Below are 24,542 nucleotides of genomic sequence, written 5' to 3' on the forward strand. Positions count from 1 at the left end.
CTTATTCTGCATAACTGCAGCACATTTTGTTATTCTGTGTAAAAAAATTTTTTATAAAGTTAGGAGTTAGGATTAAATTGGTCTGATGGTCAAGATTGCTGGTTATTTTTTTTCTTGGCTATGACAGACAAGGCACTGAAAAATATTTACATTATGCAGAGAACATTGTAGGGAGTAGTCCATTGTAGTCCATAAGTTTGGACTTTAGAAATTGTAACTTTGGTGAGAACTAAAGCGTACGATAAAGTAAGAAATTGAAAAAGAAGCGCAATATGAAATGTTTAATATTCATAATACTTAATGGACCCTGTTTCCTCTGTGTAATAGGGTGGATCAGATAATTGGGCGAGGAGGTGTTCAGCCTGATAAAAAACTGCGACCCGAAAAAGGAGAGAAGACTCCTCCAGAACTGGATTCCCTGGACGAGCTCAGCATGATGGGCCGTGTGGTCAAAGTGGAGAAACAGGTACCAGAAGACAACGATATTTGAAGAGTGTAGCTGCGTTTCCATTACAAATGTTTGCAAAGCCTTGTCGATTTTCCGATAATGTAGAAAGAAACACTATTAATCTGCAACTGTGGTGTTTCCATTAAGTAAGAAATGCAATTAAAATCACACATGAATAATATTGCTCACACGATAAGTCATTAAAAACATGCAGCTACGTCATCCTCCTAACACTTTCTGTCGTCTTTTACGTCTTTTACGCCAGTCATCACATCCGATTGTTATCGCATGACTTGTGTGATGTGAGAAAAGTGTTTCCATTGAGCTTTTGTGAAGTATACTAATTTTGAAACGGTCAAAACGTTTTAGCAAAAAACTGGTTTTATTTGTCTTTGGTGTGTTTCCATTACGTAAAGTTTTTTTTTTTTTCCGTAACTCCAATTTGTGCAGTTATATGGACTAATGGAAACAGCTAACTGAGCTGTGTGAAAGGGTGACCAACTAACCAGATGGAAAGGTTATAAAGCAGCTGACATCTCACAGTCCAGTGTTGGTGTGTCTCTCTTTAGGTACAGTCTATAGAAAACAAGTTGGACCTCATGCTCAACTTCTACTCGCAGTGCTTGAAGAAAGGTTCCTCCCACGTCACGCTGTCCTCCCTCCTGGACCCCGACTTGACGTCTGACTACCACAGCCCCACGGACCAAAGAGACCTCTTCCCGTCCGCTAACACACTGAACATCTCCCAGTCTGACAGCGGGAACTTGGAATGACAATGGGACACAGACACTAACCCTTTACAATATGTCCTCCTTACACTGAGTCCTCTCTCTGAGCAGCCCAGCATACCAAACTTCCCCTTTAATTCAGATCTGGTATGATTGCCCCTCCCATCTCAAGTCTCCATCCTCAGCCCTTTATCCTGGAGTGAATGTTTCTGGAGCTCGTCAGACATTGGCCAGTAGGTGGCTCCAGCTGACGAGGAGCCTCAGCCAAAGCTGCTTACCGCACACGCCTGTCAACTCACTGGATGAGGAAAGTACTTGACTACTGAAGCAGTCTCACCCACTCACATCGTGCTGTATATCTAAACCTACTTTTAAACTTTAATTGTAGACAGACTGTGGAAGTCTGTCTACAAGACATTGCAGATATCCGGAGGAATCGTCTCTTTCCTCTTTATTGTCTGGTTTTATTTTCCCTTGGGCACTTCAATCGACTGAAAGTCGTTTAAGAGCGTTCCCATTCCGACATTAGGGTGACAACACAGTTTTTCATGCTGTGATGAATGTAGCTGTTCCTTTGTTCAAGAGAAACTGCATTCCAAGAACAAGAGCGATTGACACCTGAAGGAAAAACACAGTTGGACCTGGATCAGCTGCACCGGCACAAGGTCCCACCCAGCAAGGGAAATTCTGTTTTCCAGATCAGACGTTAATCACCCAAACGTTTCGCATGAGAACAGAGTGGAACTAATGTGCTGGACTGACTGTGGATTTGGACTGTACCTTAGTGTAAATTGTTGTTTGTTTTCACTTGTATATCCTCTTTAGGAAGTCTGGTCTCTGACAAGCCCAACAGCAAAAAAAAAGAAAAAAAAAAAAGACACACTTTTTGTTTCCAGCTCAGCTGGCATTGTATTGAGGATTATGTAGGATTTAATAGAGCCATGGTGGTCCGTTGTAATTCTCAGATCTCTCTTTTGCAATTTTTCCAGACTACTGTGCGAACTACGGCCATTTTAGTGATATACACTTTTATTTTTAAAACAAAACCTCTAAAAGTCTTTGTCTTGCAGCCCATAATCCTGCCATATTTATTCATCAGACTTGCTTTTAAAGGGATAGTCCAGAATTTTAGTGGAGGAGCTCTGTAAAAACATAATGAAAGGTTAATATATCTGTCAGATCCCGGTTCTCTTGGTGTCTTTGTTTTGTTTAAATCCAGAACTTTGGACCCAGAGGCTACATGTCTAATTTAGCGAATTTACCTACTAAATGGTAAAATTTATATCTGTTGTATATTTAAGAAAAACAAAATAATTTGCTTTCTTATCAATCAATCAATCAAATTTTATTTGTATAGCACATTTCAGCAGCAAGGCATTTCAAAGTGCTTTACATCATTACAAACACAGAAACACAATGCAACATAGAATCAACAATCAAAACAAAGCATTAAGTCAAGTTCCATCAATAAATATGTAATTGATTACATTTCAAATACAATTCTAAACAGGTGGGTTTTTAGTTGAGATTTAAAAGAAGTCAGTGTTTCAGCTGTTTTACAGTTTTCTGGAAGTTTGTTCTTAGAAACTGTTAAATACGTTCTGGCTTATTATATTAATTTTAGTCCAAACAACTATAAATACTAAAAACATAATCACATTTTTCAAGAAATTCAGGGTTTAACATTGCCAACAACCAACATTTAAAGTCATGACTAATCATAAATGTATTTAAAGCTTCTTTGGTTTTCTAAATTTGTTAAATTAAATAATCAACTTTAATGAAACTTTTGCTTTCAGTTCTATTTATAGGAAATCATGACGCGTTCTGTCTGGCATTCATCTAAACTTTTCAAGCAAAACAAGCTGGCAAAATCACTTTCTTGTGAGGTGAAGATTCTAGCAACACTTGAACTACTAGGAAGCAACTTTGCAAGGCAACACATTTCAGCTTGTGGCCTTCCTCAGGGTCACATTCCTTCCATGTTTTGGAAGTTTTTCCAAGAGTTATTTTGACTGTATCCAAAGACCAGCAGGGATACTTTGAAGTGACCTGAAGAATAACTCTTATTTTGAGGCAGTGGTCACAAATCTAGAGATGTGTTTGTGTGCTGCAACTCCAAGCTGCTCTGATGCATTAAAAGTTAGAGCCTTTAAAATGCTAGAAGACAATTTTGGTTTCAATCCCGGTTCAAAATAGCATTAGCTTCAGTCTCTGGTCCTGCAAGTCTGTATTTACCCTAAACAAAGACAGCAAGAGAATGAGTTATCTCCTTTAAGTAAGACATTAACTCATTGTTAACTGTTACAGAACTTCAATTAAAATAATTCTGACAGATAAAACTTAGATCCTCCATATGAATTTAGACGGACTATGCTGAAAGCAGTTTTCTGCACTGCTTTTCATCACTCATATCTGACCTCAAGTCAGGTAATACCTCACAACCTCTGTGTCACAAGGGCAGTTTTTACTCTTGTTCCTGTATCAGATGTCATATGCATTTAAAGACAGCACAAGCACAGTTTTAAACAATGAATGATGCTCAAGAAATCCAGGTCTAATGCATGAATTTCAGATTATCATTAATGCACGTTCCTTTAAGACGCTTCAGAACAAAAGGGTGTGCAGTAGATCATTACAATTTTACATGCAGACAAACACGAACAACAAAAGCAATTCCTTTTCTGGCACTTCATAAATGGAACGCCATTTTGTTGTTTAATTTAGCCTCTGCCTATTTCCTATTCCCATGTGTTTAATTTGACAAAACATGTTAAAAAAAATAACTTTTTTTTTTCTTTTTTGAAGTTTTGTGGTGGCTGACGTAAATTTAGGATTTGTTTTGATATTTTTTCTTAGACATAAACGCAGCAATTTTGACAGAACTGTACGGCCCCAAAGCTGATTTGGCCCACAGACTCATTGATCTTGAACATGGATGTCGTGTTTAGTGTATGTTCACATTTCCTGCCTGCAACAGTTAAAAAAATCTCTTCATTGTTTTTGTCCAGTGAGAAAGTCTTCCATCCCCAGTCACGTCCAGCTGACTCAGGTGCTTCACTTTTCCACTTAAGTGAGACTTTTAAACGGTGAATGTACTTCATTGCTTGGCCTGTTCAGATCTATTTCTGCTCCAATGGCTCTTGATGCTAGAAATTGCTTTAGGCACCATCCAAGTTTTCTGCTTATTTCCATGGAAAATGCTTGGAAAGCTTTATTTCTAGGGACTTAATTACTGCAGCGATCCCTGTTTATTAGAGGCAGTGTTACCATGAATGACGCTGTTATTCATGATAATTAATGGAAGATCATTTATTGCATGTTGTTCCTAATGTGGTCCCCGTATTAGGAAAAAAAAAACACCCAAAAATATGTTCCAGGAAGAAGATAAAAGCAAATAACCTGTGCCTTGTTTCTCCTTATTCCGTGAAAGGTGTGGTGAGCTTTTCTATCTCCTACTTAAAACAATAAAAAATGCTTGGAAGAAGTACTGTATGTTTTGTAGAAATTACACAAAAGAATGCTTTTTTACTTTTTTTTTTGCATAACATTTAACGAAAGAAAAACTTAGTTGTAAAAATTGTATCTTTTACAACTACTGTAATTTTCTGAGAATATTACTGTATCGTCGGCATATCATCGTACCTCCATAGAAACCCATACAGTATCTTAACACCCTTTAGATGTGGAAGCTATAGGCATGGACATTTTGGGTCGACACAGGAATCTCTGCAGGCATGTGTGCCGTCACAAGCATGTCACATTAGATAAGATTGGCTTCCACACAACTACCTCTGAGGCCGCTAGGGGGCGCTAGCTTAGAAACCTGATTAGGAGAAGCAGTCAGTGACTGTCCAACTGACTGAATGCTATGCATGAACCAATCTGCACGTTCTCTTATCTGTTAGTGACGTCCTACCATCCGTCCATCTTTTCACTGACTTGCTGCCATTCGACATTCCACCTCATTACTCTTTTAGCTGCTTTCCTACTGTAGGTTTTGGAGCTGTTAGAATAAAGCACGAACTGAACGAGCAATAAGCAAAACACAAACTCAATACAAAGTCTTCCAAGTCCAAATGGTGGGGCAGTTGACTGAACAAAATGCAACATTGGTTTGTTTTCTAATCTAACCTATATTTGATCTTTTAAAGAGGTACAAAAAATGTGTTTCTGCTGAAAAGAAATTTTTAGAAAACTAACTTATTAATTTATTTGTTTCAATAAAGCTCTTTGGACTGTTTGTTGCTCTGGGTCTCTTCTTTTTTCTTCACATTATGACACATTGAACTATGGTTTAATACACAACAACAAACTACTTTTGAAAATTTTACAGTGAGTTGCTACTGTACCTTCCAGAGCTTTCTACATATTGTCACAAAATGGGTAAGTGATAACATGTGGATGTTGATAAATATTAATTTTATTGGATTTTCTAACACAAATTCATCATTATGAGGAAAATTAGTTCAGATTTTTATTTCTTTTAATTGCTCAACTCAGTTTAAATAAAACATATAACCTACAGCTATTTTTCAAGACACTATAGTCTCAATAGCATATACTATAATGACCAAAACCAGAAATCGAAGATGTAGATACAGTGTTTTTGGACCAAGCAACAATTAATTCTGTAGCTGGTTCAGATTTGTTTTCCTTTTCCAGCTTTTACAGCGACATTTTTCCCACTCCATAGATGTGGTAGAGCAAAGTCACATTTCGTTTGACAGGATCCACAATTAAATAGGCAAACGTCTGCTCCTCCTCCCGTGTTCCAGGAAAACATTGGCCAGACTCATCCTGAAGAACAAAACCAATGCAGAAAATGCTTTTGCAGTTTTCTTGAATGGCTCCAGCTGTAGCTGTATGGGTTTCCAAATCTTATGTGAACTGCTCACTTACATAGGCACATACTTTGAGTACGGTGGACACCACATCAATCTTCTTTGTTTTTGCGTCCTTTTGCACACTACAAAGTAAATGACATAAAGGAATAGATCACAAAGAGGTCCCAACAATAGAAAAACCTTGAGTAAAAAATAAATTTGGGTTTCACAATTTTATGGGTTTAACACAAAGAATTAAAACAACATTGTATAGCATGACCCTTTTGAATTAGTGGTTCCTACACAATTGATATTTATAGGTGTAGAAAAATGTAAGAAATTAGATGCATTTCTATTAATTTAACTATTTCTTTATCAAAATGTTCATCCACCCACATGTTTATTATTTTCCAATCACCAATCTATATAGCTGTTTGCAGAATCCCCATCCTTCCATCCATTCATCTGGTCACCTATTGTTCAATTCTTTTTTTCTTTCCTTTCTTTTTCCTTTTTTCTTCACAGTTCAGTTTTTGCAGGCACCATATTAAGCCTCAATCCTGCCATGTAGAGATAGTTTAGGTTTCTTGCATTCTTAAAATGAGGCTGAAAAGTGACAGAGCAATTCTGGACACTTACTTCGGAAACGTATGGGGTTTTGACATTGAAAATGTGTAGGAACTCCTGTGCATTCATAACTAGATTGAATATTTCCAAGCAGATTAATGTGTCTTTTTGGTTACTATAAAAACTGGCAAATCACAGCAATAGGTGGGGGACAGGCAGCTCTAATTTAATTTAATCTAAAGATTTTCTCTGGGATTTCATGAAAGACTAGATCACAGGGTTGATATGATACATTATTTTCTGGTTTTAAGGGCATTCACAATTTACAACTTTGGAATACTTTGAGACCAGAATCCTAGAGAAGAATTTAATTAACCTTCTTTTTCTTTATAAGTTGAAGTCTTGTGCTACAGCTTACCTTATCAGGTCTTTGTATATTTTCTTTGTGGTGCTGATGTAGGGGTCGATGGTGTCTTCATACTGACAGAGCTCTCCGCCAAGACACAGGTGCTTGAAAAGGCGAAACAAAAACTCCTCCCGCTCCATCCTCCCAACAACATAGTAGTGCTGGGAATCCTCTTCCTGTAACATCTGGAAGGGAACATCAAATGCATTCAGTTTAGACAAAAACAAAATGAAGGAATGTGAACTTGAGAACACCTCATTTTTGAAGATTTGCTTTTTTACATCAATTTGAGTCTCAAGCTTAAATTTACCATTTAAGCTTTGAACTTAAACTCAGAAATGAAATAGATACAAACAGGCAGAGGGAATAAAAAAAAGAGAGGCTCACCTGTCGAAGTTCATCGTAGTCAGGGTAGACATCATGAAAGCATTTAACTACATGACCAGAGGGCCTCAGGATGCCGCAAGAGTAGATTGGATCAAACAACTCCATGGAGATCTTAGTACAGGGCACAAGCTCTGTGCTGACAGACACTACTGGCCTCTCTACAACACACATCAGTGTCTTAGCCTTTGTCAAGAACAGATGACATCAATTTCCTGCTGTAATTGATAAAAGGATCTCTAGGGGATGACATACCAAGAGGCATGCAGACTCCAGCCTCCACATTCCTTAGACTGGCAATCACCTGAGGGTCTTTGAAGAAACACTAAAAAACAATGGAAGGGAACATCAAATGCATTCAGTTTAGACAAAAACAAAATGAAGGAATGTGAACTTGAGAACACCTCATTTTTGAAGATTTGCTTTTTTACAGAAAAAAAGGGGGAAAACGGAATTTGAGTCTCAAGAAGTATGGGATTTTTATTTGAAAATTGTAAACAAAAAAAAAACACTTTCATATTTTACAGTAAAATACATATATTACAGTAAATACAATATTAGAGCATGTCTTACCAAAGCAAACGTTTCACAGCTGTAAGGATGGAAGTTACTGTCAAAGCTGTAAGTCTGAGCTGAAAGCCTCCCCAGCATGGACCTGAATGAAACCCACAATGAGAAACAACACACCTGGACAAACGGGGGAAAGTTAACTATATTTTTACGTCACCATTTCATCAACAGCGTCAAGGTGCTCTTATCATCCTGGAAGGAGAAGCTCTTGGCAGGAAGAGGACCGAAAGAGAAAGTCTGCTCAAACCCGCTTTCGTCTCCTGCCATTGTGAGTTTCGCCTATAAAAACAATATAAATTTTAGAGCTAAGAGGTACTAGACTTAATCATAAGCTTATTTACTGGAAGTTTAATTCCAATTCGCGCTTTTTCTCGTTTAACTTTTAGGGACTCGAGTTTGTCTAGAGTAGCTGTTGCCTTGGTAACGGACGGTTGGTGACGTCTTGATGCCCAGTGTGAACTACAGCTATGGCAAGCCGTTTTAACATAAATTCTGTTGTACCGCGCTTACGTTCCAGATATCTTAAATTGTTTTATGACTAGACGTTTTAGCGATTTAAGATATCTCTAATTATATTTTGACTAGTCAAAATGCCTATTTGAGATATCTCTAATTACATTCTGACTAGTCGAAATGACGTCAGATTTACCATTGAGTTGTATGGAGACTTCAATTCAAGATATCTACAATGAATTACTGACTATCTGAAATACGCATTTAAGATATCTACAATTAAATTATGACTAGTCATAAAGTAAATTCAAGATATCTCAATTTTAGTTTTGACAAGTCATAATTCTAATTAAAGATATCTCAAATGACACCATAGTTCAAGATATCTTAAATGTATTTTTGGATAGGAGAAATTTAGTTTTGACTAATGAAAACAAAATTATAGATATCTTAAAAGCAAATAATGACTAGACAAAACTAAATTAAAGATATCTTGAATTGTAATTTTGACTAGTCAAAATTCCTTTTAATTTATGTTAAAATGGCTACATCTTTATTTTCCCCTTCAGATAACACTAATATAATTTATTTTAGGTTAGTGGTAATGTATCTACGACGACGTATTTATCACCTATTGTTTGGTATTTTTATTTGAACCCAAATAAAAATATTTGTTTTTTTTTTATAATACGTTTCATTTCAACGTATTAAACTTTTTCTTTTTCACCACCAGATGGTGACATTTATCTTCTTTAAAATGTAAATATTTTTCTCATGCTTCTTACGCTGTTTCAGAGTTTTTCTCTCGTGTTAAAGCATTAAAACGTGCTGTTTCGAAGACTTCCTAATCAGCTTATAAATCACGTTAGAAAGTACGAAGCTGACCACTGATTTGATTTTTTTTTTGCTTATGGAAGATATGTGGGAGAAAGACCAAGTAATTATGGGAAGCCTGTAGATCAAGTTATAAATCTGAGTTTCAGAAAATGTGAACTGGTTTAAAAGCATTTTGTGCAGTACAGTTTACATTAAAAATATTTTTAATGTTCACTAAGGGAGCATTTGAGACACTTCTTGAGTTACGCTTGCTGGTAATCATTATTCAAGTGCGTGGAAGCACACCTATTGTGCATATTGACTTCACATTTGTTTAATAAATAATGACATGGTGGAATCTGTTGTCTAGTTTTGTCCAATTCTGGTTAGATTTAAATAGTTTTGTGCAGGTCCTGAGTGGAAAGTTTTTTATTTTACATCATCCATAACATCCTGTAGGAAGTTTGTAGAGACCCCTACACATGTTTTATTTACTCCTGCTTAAATACTTGTGTCATTCCTATCATTCCAGCTTTCCAAGAGGGAGATCTGGAATTGTTTTGTTGCACATTCCAGTGAAGGACTTCCTCAGCCTCAGTATTCCAGATAAATGGAGCCAAAATGATCTGCTGAGGGGAAACCCTGAAGTTATCATACTGTAAGTGTGTTTTTGTATAACAATGGATGTTTGTATACGGTTTTTGTACAGGGAAAGTAATACTGTCTGTGCCATGTTAGGGTTGAATCTGTGAATCTGATTTTCTTTCAGTAGATAACATGAGTCTGAGACATACCAGTAATAATTACATGGCAGAATTGCTCCGGCTTTAAATTAAATCCGATTTCTTGGCCTTCAGTCTCAGCATGTGGGCAAAAATTAGTTCAGTTCAACTTTCCCATGTGAACAGAAATGAACAGTGATGCAACTATGATAACATGATGCAACTGTTCAAACCACAACAGTACTCTAATAACACAGCTCTAAAATAGTGATGGTAATTGGAGTGCCACAATGTATTGCTGTAATGACAAAGAAAACAAAAGGATTATTAACGGTGACAGCCAAGTGAAGTAACTCGGAATTGAGATTCTGAAGCCAGAATATGACAAGACATAACATAACACAGGTCAGGTGCATTTAACAAAAATATATTTTCATTTTCTGCTGATTGCTTCAAGGGAATTGCTCTTTTGACCCATCACAGACTAAATGGAAACCTGGCAGGTAGTATGGCAGACAAAGGTTGGAAATCTTCAGAGAAAAATTGGACCGTGATTGCAAACTATGATCATATCTTTCCATTCTGCCTTTGCAGATTTGTTGACAGGTATGGAGTTCTTTCCATCTTCGTTGTAGTGTTTCGCCATTTCATAACAGTTGCATGATGGAGGCATCTCATAAATACTATAGAGACAAGTTTAGACACAGATTTTCATTGACACTGTGATCATGCAGTTCTTTTTTTTGTTTTTACAAAAGCAGGAGAAACATTTACAGAAATCATTTAACTTCTTTATTAATAAAGGCCATTTATATTTGCCGGCTGTTCAGTTATTTTTGAATAATCCGATTAAAACCCTAAAAGTGAAACAAGCTGTTTACTCTAACAAATGATCTAATGTTAGAATTAACAACTTGTTACACATTCCTTCTTAGGTACTTTTTAAATTTTATTTTTAAAATTGCATTTGGAAAACATTAAATCTGAAATGTTTGCTGCCCTGATGCATATCCACCTGTGCCGATGCAAGATGAGGTCTCTGTGAGGAAGACAGTTTTTCCACAACAGTGAGATACTAGACTGCTAAAAAGACACAACAACATTCAAGGTCTTTTGGTTTCAGGTGTATCTATCTGCAAATATGGTGCCTTCCCAAAGTACCTTTGTACCCTTGAACCTTTCCACATTTTGGCATGTGGTCAATGTGTTGTATTGGGGTTTGTGTGTTTGATCAACACAAAGTGGTGCAGAATTGTGAAGTGGTGGGAGAATGATGCACACTTTTCAAAATGTTTTATATATAAAAATCAGGAATGTGTCTAGTCAATATGTATTGAGCTTTAATGTGTCAGTACTGCAGAGAACAACTGAAGTTATTTAGATCTTCTTTGCAGATATAGAAATAAAAATTCCTCTTTATTATGTTCATATTCAGTCAGACTGGATGGAAAGTTTCTGTGAACATCAATTTTCAAGTCTTGTTTTAGATTCTCAATTGGATTTATTCCTGGATTTCATCTGAATCATGCTAACACATAAATATGCTTCAATCTTTACTATTCTAATGTAGCTCTGGCTTTATATTTAAGGTTTTTGTCCTATTGGAAGGTGAACTTCTGCCCCAATCTCAAAGCCTCCAGCAGTTTTTCTTCCAGAATTGCCCTCCATCCTTTTCTCCATCCTTCTTCACATCAAATCTGACCTGCTTCCCTTTTCCTACTGAAGAAGATCAGTCTCACAGCATGATATCTCCACGCACCATGTTTGATTGAGTTAGGGGCGATGAGAAAGTTCACTTTTTATCTAATCTGAGCTGTTTTAAGTACTGAACTGTACTCCAAACATTGAAAGTCATAACCTGAACAGTGTTTGAACATCCACTAATAGACTTTTCAGAAGAATAAAATCAGAAACAGATCATTTTACCTACAGTTTACACATTTGTGTGTCCAATTTGAATTAATTTCTTTGTCAAATTGTTTATTCTCATATCTACCTGAAAATTATTTAGCTACAGAAATTCCAAAGACACTTCAAACTCTGCTGCTGCTGTGCAGCCTAGAGTTGTGCCCAGACTTGGAGAACAATGGAAAATTCCTTCTGGAGCATTTTTGATAATGAACAAATCAATATCTGTAGCATTTTTTTCCGGTGAGATCATGGTGAGAGGGATCTCTGTTTATGCTGTTCCTTTCTGTTCACGGTCGGTCAACACAGGACAAATCCCAGTCAAAGTGTTTTATTGTCAGTGTCTCTACTACTATTAATTCATAACAACAATAAACAGCAGCTAGGCCCAAACACTGACTCATTCAAGTCAGTTCAGCTGACACTCAAGCTTATACAAACATGAACACACCCTGAATTTATATTTCTGTGTTCTACATTTACTAACTCTACATTCAGTTGAAAGGAAAAGTCATATAAATCCACCCATGTCAAGAAATGTTAAAAGTTTAATAAAAATATCAAAAGTATAATGCACCATGGAGACCACTAGCAATGTTTGCCTCTCTGCCAACTTCATGTTTCTTAAATTCCAGATGGAAATTTTGCCTCAGAGCATAAGAATCCCCTTTTAGGCAGCATAAATAAAGGAATCATTATCTGCTACTTGTTTTTGGTAACTTTTAACAGTGCTAAAACATACCATTTAGGTTCAGAGCTTCTTTAACTCAGTTCTGAGTGTCACTGCAGCTGTAAATGTTGCCAAATTCTAAGAAAAGAATGAAAAGATATGAGTGATATTTATACCTTCTGCAGTTTTCAAACAACGTTTTGAATGCTTTAACATAAAATGTGGACATAATAACATCACTGATTTGTAAGCTACTGTTTTATCAGTCTGATTTTTGCTTTTCAAAAGCTTTATGTGAATGTCTGTTACAACACAGTTGAATACAGGAAGTGATCATTCAGACTTTGAAATTGAATCTGAATTTTATGATAAAGACAAATTAAAGTAAAGTCAGCTTTTTTGAAACTCTCTGGATCCTGGAAATGTTTTTTCCTCTGTTTCACACAATATACAGCCTGAGGTAGTCCAAACAAGAGAAACAAATAACAGAGCAACCTTGCCGTGTCCTCCAACTAGAACACTCTTATTTTAAATTTCCCTTTGTTTATTAACTCCCTCTGCAGATGCCTGATAGAGTGTCTGAGATATTTTGGGATTCCCAGAACAGCCTTGCATGGACAAATAAAAAATTGTTCCCTATGCTGAGAGAAAAAAAAAGAAATTTAGTAAGAGGAACAGAGTTGGAATGGAGAAAATCGCAAACATAAAAAGAAGAAATACGATTTTCAAAGACGCTACGTCTGTGTAATTTAACATAATAAAAATCTAATTTAAAAATTTGTAGCAAGATTAGAAGGGCTGTCATTGGTTACTGTTGCTCTGATCCTGTCTTCTTTAAGTGTTAATAATCACTTTGTTGTCCCATTTCTGGAGAATCTTTGACTTATTTATTCCATAATTTGCTTTATTTATTTCTTTATTTTTTTTCAAATTTTGTAATTAATTTTGTAAGATTCAGTCTTGAGTTGTATTAGATGCATAATACATCTTGAGAAACTTTCTAAATTTAAGTAACTGTTTTCTAAACCCTAATGTCTGTGGCTGAAAATGTTATTAGCAACGTGAGGCTGATTCCAGGTACCAATCAGTTCATAAAAAATCACAGAAATGACTCTACAGCAAAGACACAAACAGCAGAAAGCATCAAACAAGTTGTATCTGATGATTGCAAGCTCAACTTTCAAACTATGAGTAACTCTACCCCCATGTTCAGTTACAGAACATACAGGGTTGAATTACTGGCATGTTATGTAAGTTATTTAAAAGTTAAAATACCCCCTGAAGGCTTTCTAAAGTAAAATTTATTCATGAATCCTTCTTGCAGAATGTCTTTGCTGCAACATTATAGTACCCAATTTTAAGATTGGGCAAAAACGTTTAGAGCGTGGCTCATAAAAATAGCAAACTAAAGAGTCAAGTTGCTCTAGCTTCACATTCACATACTTTTTGCATTAGGTGAGTATGGAATCATAGCTAGGAAGTTTTAGCTTTCTACGAAAAAGTGACATGTCTTCAGGCAACAAAACTAAAAATATTATTTGCATCATTTTGGACAAAAATCTTGTGGGTGAAACTCGATCACCCTAAAACACATGGCCTGTGTCCTTCAGGCACCGCGCTGAACCCTTTTCAGGGAGTTTCTGCTTTTGTGACATTTATCTGGTCCGTTTCTGTCCCAGTCCCCATGGCAACCATCCACACACGGTTGCTTGACATGGAACATGATGCTGGATGTGCTGCAAGAATGTAACCTCATGTCCTTGCCAGCTTGTAGCAGAGCCTGAAAGGAAGCTACTCGCTCCTACGAGACTGAAATCATCAACAGCATGTTTTTGTTGCTTGACAGCCTCACACTGATGAAGCTAGTCTGCTTCGGACACTTCCTGCCAGCATATATATGGCTGATATAAACCCCTAGATAAACAATCAACCGGCCTCAAAGGATAATTTAGAGAAAATATGTGGGAAGGTTTCAAAGCATGAATGCTTCTTCAGTCGTCCATCCCTCTGTACCTCAGTGCCTCACTTGTCTTGCTGTTGTAGGAGTGAGATGAGATAAACAGACATTAATGACTGAGGAGTGCTGCTGATGCTGCAACCTTTAGGGCCCAGAGCTTGGCCTCTAAACTCTAATCTGCTCCAAACAAAATAAGCTGCTCCTCAGAGCCCATCTCCCTTCATTTTGTTTATTGGCATAGATGATATTCCAGAAGAATCTGTACACGTGTCCCTCTGCAGTAACTCATTGAATAATCTCCCAACGCTGTGCTCACAGTGTTGCCCTTGTAATCTTAATAAAACTCCTCATTAGATACTCAATTCTTTGTGTCTACATACAAGTGGAAAAAGTGTTTTTTTTTCATCTTTGGGAAAGAACGTTAAAGCAACTAAAATTGACATTGTTTTACTTATTAACATATAAATTTAAACAATAAATATTTTATCTATCAGGGGAAAAACTTAGAACAACATATGCCCAAATACTTTCGTGGTGATTCTATGGTAGTGAGGTGGACAGATTCTGCTGCAGTAAAGGATCTCCAAATAATAAAGCCTCCAGCTCTGTGCCTCACAGGTGATATAATATTCTGTTCCCAGAATCCCGTACAGTGTTTTGCGAACAATGTCTGATGTTCTGGTGTTCAAATACTTGTTTAAGATTTGATATCCAAAGAACATTTTTATAAGTAATCTAAGCTTTGTTTATGTTCCAGTGCTAAACCAGCAGACTCGAACCTATTTGAAAATAAATGAATCAAAACAGAAACAGAAATAAAAACCAAAGTTTTAACACCATGAAATCATTATTCTTTTAAGTTTCTAATGTGTTTATTGTTTCTATTGGTAAAACAAATATCTTTTAAATATATCAACACTTGATTTAAATACTACAATTATCAAACAATAATATCAAGTAACAGAGCTTCTTGAAAGCAAGACGTGAGGCCACTTAGGGGCCTTCGTTTTATCACTTCTTTGATTTCAGTTTTATACTGAATATACATTTCCTGTTTTATATGTAAAGCCTGAAATAGGAAAGCAACCAAAACTAACTGCTGATTAATGTAAAAAAATATATTTATTTATTGTAACAACATAAAATTACATTTTCTAGAAATCATAACTGTCCTAGGAAAGTCAGCTGTTTAGTTAATTTACAGGAAAAACTAGAATTACAGTAATGATGAAAGAAAACTTATCTCATTTTAAAGTGGTTCTATTACAAAAAAACATGGTGGTCTTACTCTTACTACTCTTTTTAGGGTTTTCTGAGATTGACCGAAGATGGATTTAAAATTGTGTAGTCAGTGATCAATTATCAAAATAATTCCAGATTCTTGTAAAATAACCACTTTTTTGTATACTGTGCTCTATCTGTATACAAAAAAACAACAAAACAACAGTGTGCATTTTCTGTATACTGTGCAGAAATTGTACACTGGGGACTCTTGCAACAAGCTAACTGCCAGATAACTTTGGTTTTGTGCTATTTATACCTCCCACTATGCCATGCCACCCTGGGTGATGAGGCATACAGTCTGTATCAGGAACTGCCTCTGCATCACAGATTCAGATTTGACTGAAGTCTGAAATTTATTACCAAATGTCATTCTTTGTGGTTTAAAGATGTGGACACTGTGATTGTAGGCGCCTAAATTAAATGCAATAAAGACAACTGGAACTGATTGATTTACTTTGTATGCAGCTATTTAGTGGTTTTAAATTAGCAATATGTATGGTTAAAAAGGAATGACCAAATTGTGAAGGGATGAAGTGCAGTTATTGGAATATCACTAGATTTTGTTGCCTATGTAAACTCTAAACATGTTTAGTTTTACCAGTTGCTGTGGGTAGGTGAAAGATCCAGACAGGCAAGGTGGGGAGCTACAGAGTCTTTTACCTTCCTCTGTTTCTGTTTTCTGACCTTTATGTTTTATTACCAACTCGTGGATAAGTAACCTTTTCTATTACCTTTTATTTTTGGCTATTCATGTTCTATTTATTTATTTAAAGGCTTAAATTTCACTCCCTAAGGATCTATTGTGAGCCCAAGCTCTATTTAACCTGCTAATGTCCACAGAAAGAATCCCTGTTGTAGCTTTTTTGGCTGACATGATGACATGAATGAAAGATATATTTTTGCTCACAAATGTTTTGAAGTTTTTAATACTTTTTTTTTTCCAGATTTCTTTTTTAAGTTTTCCATTTTAACTTTATTTCAGTGGATATATCAGAATTAATATCTTCTTCACTTTCATCCATATCTCAGGCCTCAGAATGCAAAGGAATATAAGGATCATACAAAGTACAAAAACTGAGCCAAATAAATAATTGACAGTGCTTCTGGCTTCTTTGACCATTATTGAATTGAACTGATTTTTTGTGTGTGTTTCTAGACAACATAGCTTTGCAATCTCACTGGTAAAGCTGGAAAATGCTCAGGGTACTAAGCCTGTCTCAAATTTTCTTTTATTTTTGCAGAGTGTTCAGTCTTTCTGCTTTTTTCTTCCGGTTCTGGTCTGCTCTGCATTCCCAGAACCAGAACCAAACGAGGAGAAGCAGCTTCCGGCATCTATGCACCACAAATTTGGAACAAACTTCCAGAAAACTGTAAAACAGCTGAAACACTGACTTCTTTTAAATCTCAACTAAAAACCCACCTGTTTAGAATTGTATTTGAAACGTAATCAATTACAAATTTATTGATGGAACTTGACTTAATGCTTTGTTTTGATTGTTGATTCTATGTTGCATTGTGTTTCAGTGTATGTAATGATGTAAAGCACTTTGAAATGTCTTGCTGCTGAAATGTGCTATACAAATAAAATTTGATTGATTGATTGATTTTGATTTCTCTACCTTCAACGGTGAGACGCCTGAGTAGAATTTTGTCCAATTGCTCAACTGCAAATTGCAGGTGAACACAAACACTTCTTATAAATGCTGAAGCAGATTGTGTGTGTGGGGTTGGGTAGAATATATTGATCAGGATTTCTGCTCCCTTGGGTTAGTCCCTGTGGGAATGTAATGATAGATGATTTAGAGAGGACAGAGTGAATCAAGGACCACATGAACTCTTCTCTTCTCTTTGTATCAAAGATGTGACAAAACAGAAGAATTGGGTAAATTTATATCAAGAGGTGCTTTTAATGTTAAACTGATGCACTGTTCACTGCCCATTTTCTTAATCCTCTTCCTTAAAGTGAAAATGGAGAGTGTTTTATACCAACATACTGATTGCAACAGAATTTACCCAACCAGGAATGCTTTCTTATCTCGCATCTTTTCAACCTTGCAGAATGTGTGTGTGAAGAAAGAAAGGGACAAGCCACCACATGTTACAAAGACCAACATCTACTTATGATCTTTGGTCGATTAGAGAGTAACACCTTTAGGCGCTGACTTTGCTGTGTAATCCTTTATGTGGTTACCATTCAGTTTTTCTGAAGTGATCAAACATCATCAATGATCTTTTTGAACTTTGTCAGCCACTATAAAAGATAGTTCACGATCTTTGAAGTGTGACTTTCTCTTCTGTGGCTAACGAATAAAAATGATTAAAAAAAATCCTGCACTTCTTATAGCGGAGATGATGGATTTGATCAATCTCACATTTGGGTGCACACTCACCCACCACTTTATAAAATAATACTATTCAGTGGCTTGTTAAAACAAATAATAATTTAGTCACGCTAGCAACACAATGCATTTAGTCATCTAGAGATGGTGAAGAAAACTTAGCAAAGGAATAGGTAAGAAAATGGATTTAGGGACTTAGAATGTGGGTGAGAGTTGAGTCTGAATGTAGATAGAAACTTGAACCAGCAGCAGATCACGCTGAGAGCCACATTTTTATAAATGGATTGGGAAACTGAAGCAACAATTCCCACTGAGTCACCAAAGTTTAACAAGGAAAGACTAAAAAAAGGTTGCCGTGTCTTGTGAGGCAGTATTCAGATGATAGGACCAGAACTTGGTGTAAATAATGAGAAAGGATCCATGTGGCCTGAATGGACCATTTAGGCGGCTAATGATAGCGTGACAGTGTGTTGGATATTGCTAGCTGTTGTAATTGACCTTGTCCATCTCTACAAGACCACAGTGTACTCATCTTCTGATGATCACTTCCTGCACAATAGTACATTATGTAAAAAACCTGAATAATCTGAACCCGGTTCATTGAACTTAAAAATAAGTTCACTATCTGGAGTAGCCAGATTCAATTCAGTAAAGCACCTTTGGGATGTGGTGAAACACTTGTGTAGTCGACCTCCACAATGCTATCATGTGGACTAAAATCTTGGAGAAACATTTCTGACACCTTCTTGAATCTATGCCATAAAGAATTATAGTACTTCTGAAAGTAACAGGGTTCCAACCTTCAGTAACTGTACCTTTACCATGGATGAATACAATAGTATAGCATAAAAAATCCCCAGGATTTGGATGGTCTTTGCAGGGTTTCATGGATGGCAACTGTGACTCATTTTCTTTGAGAAAAGACTGGAAGTCCCTGAGGAACTAAGTAAGCAATAAACATCAGTGGGGAGTGGGCGAAGATTTGTTTTTGTAGTGCCAGAATATCAAGAGCCCTATGATTTTCTTAATGTTACCAAATAAAGTAATACTAACTCTCATACCTCTTGTTTTGGAGGCCGAAAAAACATTTCAAAATGTTATTACTCAATGTGCTTGTGGGTTATTGGCTTGACTACCTTGTTAGAATACACTTCCTTCAAAGGTAAGTAGCGGCCCCATCTGACCATTAGTAAACTCTTTGTATGTCTGAAAGGTCGTGACAGTGAAGTATCTCGTCTAGATAAGACGAGATACTTCAATCTTAGTAACTTTACTGTTACTAAGATCTTATGTTCTTAGTGACAGTAAAGTTCAAGTAAGGAAATTCAGAAACTCGTGGGAATTTTGCTGAATATCTTACAAAGGAAAAGCACATTCTAGTTTAAAAATTTTGCAACAATGTAAATTTGAGTGTAAGCTTTTTATTTAATATTCATCTCAAAGAATGACTCAGATTTTAGACAACTTGAAGGATTGCTGACAGTCATATAAAATTAGCTTACTATGAGTAAATATTTTCTGTGTTATGCATTTCAATGAGTGTTATTTGGACATACCTATGATTAAAGTTCCACTGATCACATAAATAGCTTCCTGTCATGTGCTGAGCTGGTGAATCTGATCAGGAAGAACGTCTCTTTGATTCTGATTCACAGGTCAGGTCTTCCTATAGCTGAGTGATTCAGAGTCTGTAATTTCTTGGTCAGCAATACACAGTCTGGGTCAGCGCTTTCACAATCAATATGAGGTGAGACAGAGACAGACATGCAAGGATAGCAAAATAAAAAACACCACTCAGACATATCTTTAGGTTTTATTTTAATGTTATTGATAGCTATGATCAGACACAGCTATAATTGCCTTTTTTCTACCCCAATCTTTGCATTATTTATTAATATATTTAATTTCTTCAAGCAAACCTCAAATTCTTACAGTTACAGATTATGAAATAAACTGAAGTCAGGTTTATGAAAGAATATATGCAGCACATTTCCTTGGAAAGACTCATGCTAATCTGGACAACTGTCATGGACCATTGGTTTTATTTACCCATAAGCAAAGCAATCTAGGAAGTCTTTAAAAACATAATTACTAAAACAACTTTAGTGTTTATTATAACAAAAAGTGGCTTTTGGTCAAAATATATTATATGTTGAAGATTTATTTCTGCCTCTTAGGCAGTCATTTCATGATTAATATACTTCCTCTGGCTTCATTTTCACATCTTATATCTTTGTCATGCATTTTTCAGGTCAATGCTTTCCTTTGAGAAAGTATTTTTTCCTCAGCAACCGCAGCTGGCACTTTTCCTTACACGTGGCTCTTCATTTTCCTTTTCTTCAGCAGCTATAGCTAAAGACCTTAGACGTTTCTTTTACTAGTGAAGGGTGCCTTACCTTGTTGGAGAGTTTACTTGTCCCCCTGATGTTTTATTTAGCAACAATTATATTGTTAAAAATTCACAGTTGATTGATTAATTGCTCATGAACCACACTATAGCACACTCTAGGGTTTGTTTTGGAGCCTCAGGGGAGACTTCTCCCACCTTGGAAATTACAATTGATATTCTTCTTCACATTTTTATGTTTGCTGACAAAGTTATAAAATATTATCTTGTAAAGTTGAAGTATAAAAGCAAAACGGGTAAGACAAGACTTTCCTTTTCATCCTAAGACAGTCTCTGGCTCGAATGCATATAAAGTCTCTCCATCAAGTTTTAATCTCTAGAGGCATCTGGATCAGACTCCCAGAAAACCTCATTATGATCCAATAGCAAACATGAGACCCAGAGGTTCTCAAATGAGACACCCATGTCTCTTTGACTACTCCCAACAAAGCCATTCATGAGCAGACTGGTGCATTAGCAAAGGTTCTTGCTTTGATTATATTAAAAAGTTATTTTTCTCACTTTGTAAGAAAAAAAACAACTGGAGTACTGTAAACAGTATGCAGTGCCAGTGGTAAATCTGAGATTTCTTATTTGTGGCTCGTCCACCTGTCAAGAATTCTTGATTCATCAGGAATGTAATGGTTGTTTCTGACACATTTTTTGCTTTGAGATAGTTTCCACAATGCTTTTGTGAAATAAATTGATGCTGGAGCAGCAACAACTGCTGGATTTCTTCCCACAATCCAAGAAAGAAAAAAAAGCATGTTAGGTGAATTTGAGATTCAAAACTGGAAATGCTGTTTGGCCTTTTGATGAACTGGTTTTCTGTCATGGTTGTTTCTGCTTTATTAATCTCTAGAAATAACTCACAATTTTAATGATCCACATCTATCTTTTCACTAGGACTATTAAAAAAGTGATTAAATAAAATGTGGGGCAGCATATAATTTAAAATGAGAAACAGAAGTGGATACAGCCTTTCCAGTTTTCCATATTACTCACATTTAGTTTATTTAAATTATTTTCTTTGAGTCATGTACTCTCCATTTCTCTCCAGAGCAAAACTATCAGTGTCAAAGCTCCAGATGCAGAGAAGAACAAATAGTTCTTATTGGGATTTTCTCCCAAATATCTGAACTTCACATCAAAACCAACATGTGGGTGTTTTTCTTAGTAACAGCAGTGAAAACATTCACATTGCTGATGTTCTCTGCTCTGGATCAGCATTTCGTGCAGCCATCACACCCATCCTTGTTTACTATCAGCCGCACACGTCCTGGAACAGGAAATCCACCAGGGGCGTCAAGATGGACACATGTCTGCTCTGAGGGGTGCAGACCCCCACGCTGACGCAGTGCAGCTGGAGCCTATGTTTTTGTAGCACCATGGGATGATTGTGATGCAACAGTCCAGAAAAAGAGAGCAATTGTTCCTCAGGATGACTGTGTGTGTATGTGACCAGCCCACGCCGTTCGGGTATCAGTTCCAGATTCTGCTCATATTTATTTCCATGAAATGCTCCAAATTAACCAAATATATGCCACACACATACACACAAGTACACCGATCTCAAACAGTGCACACTTTTGTGTGAGTGTGCCTGGATGTACAATTTATTTCTCCTCGGAGTGTCCCTGCAGAATTCTTTCTAAGTTTGGCTCTATTGTTGCCTTCATGCTCAATGGTTCAGTCTATTCTTTATGAATTACCTCACTAACAGAAGCACTGCTGATCTGATAGCAGACCACTCTGCTCTGGGTAATGTAGAGGTCAGGTCTGAGTCACTGTAGCATGGACCCTGCCTACACATTGAATGTGTGTGTCTTGTGACAGATCACCTACAGATGTTGTGAAACATCCTTTTCAAAACCATCTAAAATGATTCACATTTCTTGTTTTCACTGATCTATACATGAGTCACCTACTTCCTCATTTGGTGACAGCCTTCTCTGATTCAGGGGTCAATTATGTGTTCCTGAGGGTCTTCAGACTTTTACAAGCATGCCTTTTCATTCTTGTACTTTTACGGTTAAAGGAGCATCATCACCATTCTTCTCTAGAAGTGACTTGCCTAATGCCAGCAGCTATGCATAGTTCTTTATGTGTTAGTACCACCAAATGACGTACAGTTGTGGTTTAATAATGATGGAGAGTCTGGTGACATTTGAACACTGTAAAGATAGCTCGGGGCCCCCAAGTTTCAGGAGGAACAAGGCGTGTAACACTTGTTAAATACATAATTATAGGCTTGTTTGAAAAGAAACCCGGTTACCCAGACCTCCTCTATCCAGTAATAGTCTGAGAGCATTTCACATTTAAGCTCGTTTTAAGTCACACTTATAGATGAGGGTAAACAAACTGTCAAAAAAATAATAATAATTTCCCTGGAAAGTGTTGCATAAGATAATTGCAAAGTGGAACAGTACCTCTATCAATGCCTTTTATTAGTAGTCATCTATTTTCTATTTTGAATTAAATTGATGAAATTGATATTTGCAAGTAGGTAAGAACGTATTTGTCATGTCTAGTACATAAAATGTTCCATTTGAGTGTATTTGCACACACCTTTTCTGCTCTGTCCACAGATTTTGGGGCAATTGGGACTGAAATCAGGACTTGTTAGCAGGTTGCTTCGTTGTAGTTATTTGGTGGTTAGCTGAAGGGTCCCGTTTGGAAAACCAAAGTTGGACTCATGGCTAATGTCTTGAGATGTTGCTTCAATGTTTCCAAGTCACGTTCTTTCTGCATGGTGTCATCTGTTTTGTGAAATGCGGCAGTCGCTTCAGCAACAACACTTGATGATGTCACGCCTGTACTTCAGCTTCCTCTTTCTCCTTTCAAATGTAACCATGATCACTCTAGACAAACACCTCAATTTTGGTTTCATCAGACGACAAGACGTGTCTCTACAAGTTGAGGTGTCCATCTCAATGTTGATCTGCAAATTGCAAAGCTTTTCATGCTGCTTTCTGGGAGATGACTTCTTCTTCAGTGATTGTTCTTACAACCAATGTCAGCGTGCGATCCATTTTACTGTGGATAATGATCTTGCTACAGAAAAATACTTCAGTTATTTTATTTTTGTTCTGGGATTGGCACATCCTTTTTGAATCAAACCATCCGTGTGACAAAGAGACCATCTTTTTTCTCAACAGTATGTCTGGACAATTCCTTTGGATTAAAACTTGCAGGACCTGCAGACATTTAGATTGTACTCAAGGATAAACCAGATTGTGAAGGTCCACAGCTCTCTTCCTGATATCTGATTTTTATAATTTTTTCCCATCATGCTGCATATTCTAGGTGTGCCTTAAACTATAAATACACGCTGACGTGACTCAGATTGTGAGCTGTATCGTCTCAGCTTTCACAAATTGTTTAAATGCATATCATGCTTAAGCTTCAAAATTTAAAGACAGTATAAATAAAGCTAAAATTAAAGCAAAAATATCCTCTGATTATTCTGGCATTTACCTCGTTAAAACCATATCAGTAATGTTAACTGATAAAGAGAAACGTTGACTCTGCATGAATGTAAGACATTGATTATATTTTTGTGAATATATGATATCAGCTGTAGGTTTCTTTTTTTTTAAAACTTTTTATTCAGATTTTCCAGTGCATGTCACATCTCACACATCTTACAGATTACATGTAGAAATTCACACGTTATGTTCTAAAAAAGGTTTTTGTTTGTCCAATGTCTTAAAGAAAAGACAAGAAAAAACAATAGTAATAGTAAAAATAGATAAAAAATTTCAACTGTAGGTTTCTTTGTGTGGTCGCTCATTTTGTTTCTCCTGTCTCTCCCATCCTTAAACCCCACCCTGTCTGACACCCTGCCGTGCCTCCATTATCAATTCAGCTTTTAGTTTATTGATTGAACATGGAGGGGGTGTTTAACGCACAGCTGCGTCTTCCTTTAGCACCATGTCACTCCTCTGAATCAATCAATAATGCCCAGAAAACAGGGGATGACTAAATTGGCTCGCTTCATGTATTTTGAGAACTTGTTTTTTTTTTTTTAGTGATTAACATGTCAACATGACAACAACTTAACTGTTGCAGAACAACA

At 36.5% G+C, this 24,542-nt stretch overlaps 4 protein-coding genes across 6 annotated transcripts in view; 3 read left to right on the forward strand and 1 right to left on the reverse strand.

The window, feature by feature from the left end:
* The window catches only part of kcnq4 (potassium voltage-gated channel subfamily Q member 4), a 57,863-nt gene extending 55,318 nt beyond the window's left edge, over positions 1–2,545 (forward strand). For both annotated transcript variants that reach the window (XM_028036546.1, XM_028036545.1), the window contains 2 exons: positions 328–466; positions 1,018–2,545. In XM_028036546.1, coding sequence (XP_027892347.1) covers positions 328–466; positions 1,018–1,221 — 343 coding nt within the window. In that variant the 3' untranslated portion in view covers positions 1,222–2,545. The remainder of the gene's footprint in view (positions 1–327; positions 467–1,017) is intronic.
* Positions 1–24,542, forward strand: part of aunip (aurora kinase A and ninein interacting protein) — a 954,922-nt gene that overhangs the window by 187,121 nt on the left and 743,259 nt on the right. The gene's annotated exons all lie outside the window — the stretch shown is intronic.
* Positions 3,864–8,368, reverse strand: cfap300 (cilia and flagella associated protein 300). 2 transcript variants are annotated; one of them, XM_028036589.1, is made up of 7 exons: positions 8,087–8,368; positions 7,933–8,014; positions 7,615–7,684; positions 7,363–7,520; positions 6,988–7,160; positions 6,091–6,145; positions 3,864–5,976 (listed from the first exon to the last, which is right to left on the reverse strand). In XM_028036589.1, exons 1-7 carry the CDS (start codon positions 8,194–8,196, stop codon positions 5,845–5,847), a joined length of 780 nt encoding a protein of 259 aa, XP_027892390.1. In that variant the 5' UTR covers positions 8,197–8,368; the 3' UTR covers positions 3,864–5,844. The 2 variants fall into 2 exon arrangements, with proteins under 2 accessions (XP_027892390.1, XP_027892389.1); XM_028036588.1 differs by having other exon boundaries at positions 6,079–6,145; positions 8,087–8,366.
* Positions 8,179–24,542, forward strand: part of tinagl1 (tubulointerstitial nephritis antigen-like 1) — a 41,654-nt gene continuing 25,290 nt past the window's right edge. The window contains exons 1-2 of the mRNA XM_028036560.1: positions 8,179–8,197; positions 9,731–9,856. The gene's annotated coding sequence lies outside the window, so the exon portion shown is untranslated. The remainder of the gene's footprint in view (positions 8,198–9,730; positions 9,857–24,542) is intronic.

Source organism: Xiphophorus couchianus, chromosome 13 (assembly GCF_001444195.1).
Source record: "Xiphophorus couchianus chromosome 13, X_couchianus-1.0, whole genome shotgun sequence".
In the NCBI taxonomy this organism is placed as follows: Eukaryota; Metazoa; Chordata; class Actinopteri; order Cyprinodontiformes; family Poeciliidae; genus Xiphophorus; species Xiphophorus couchianus.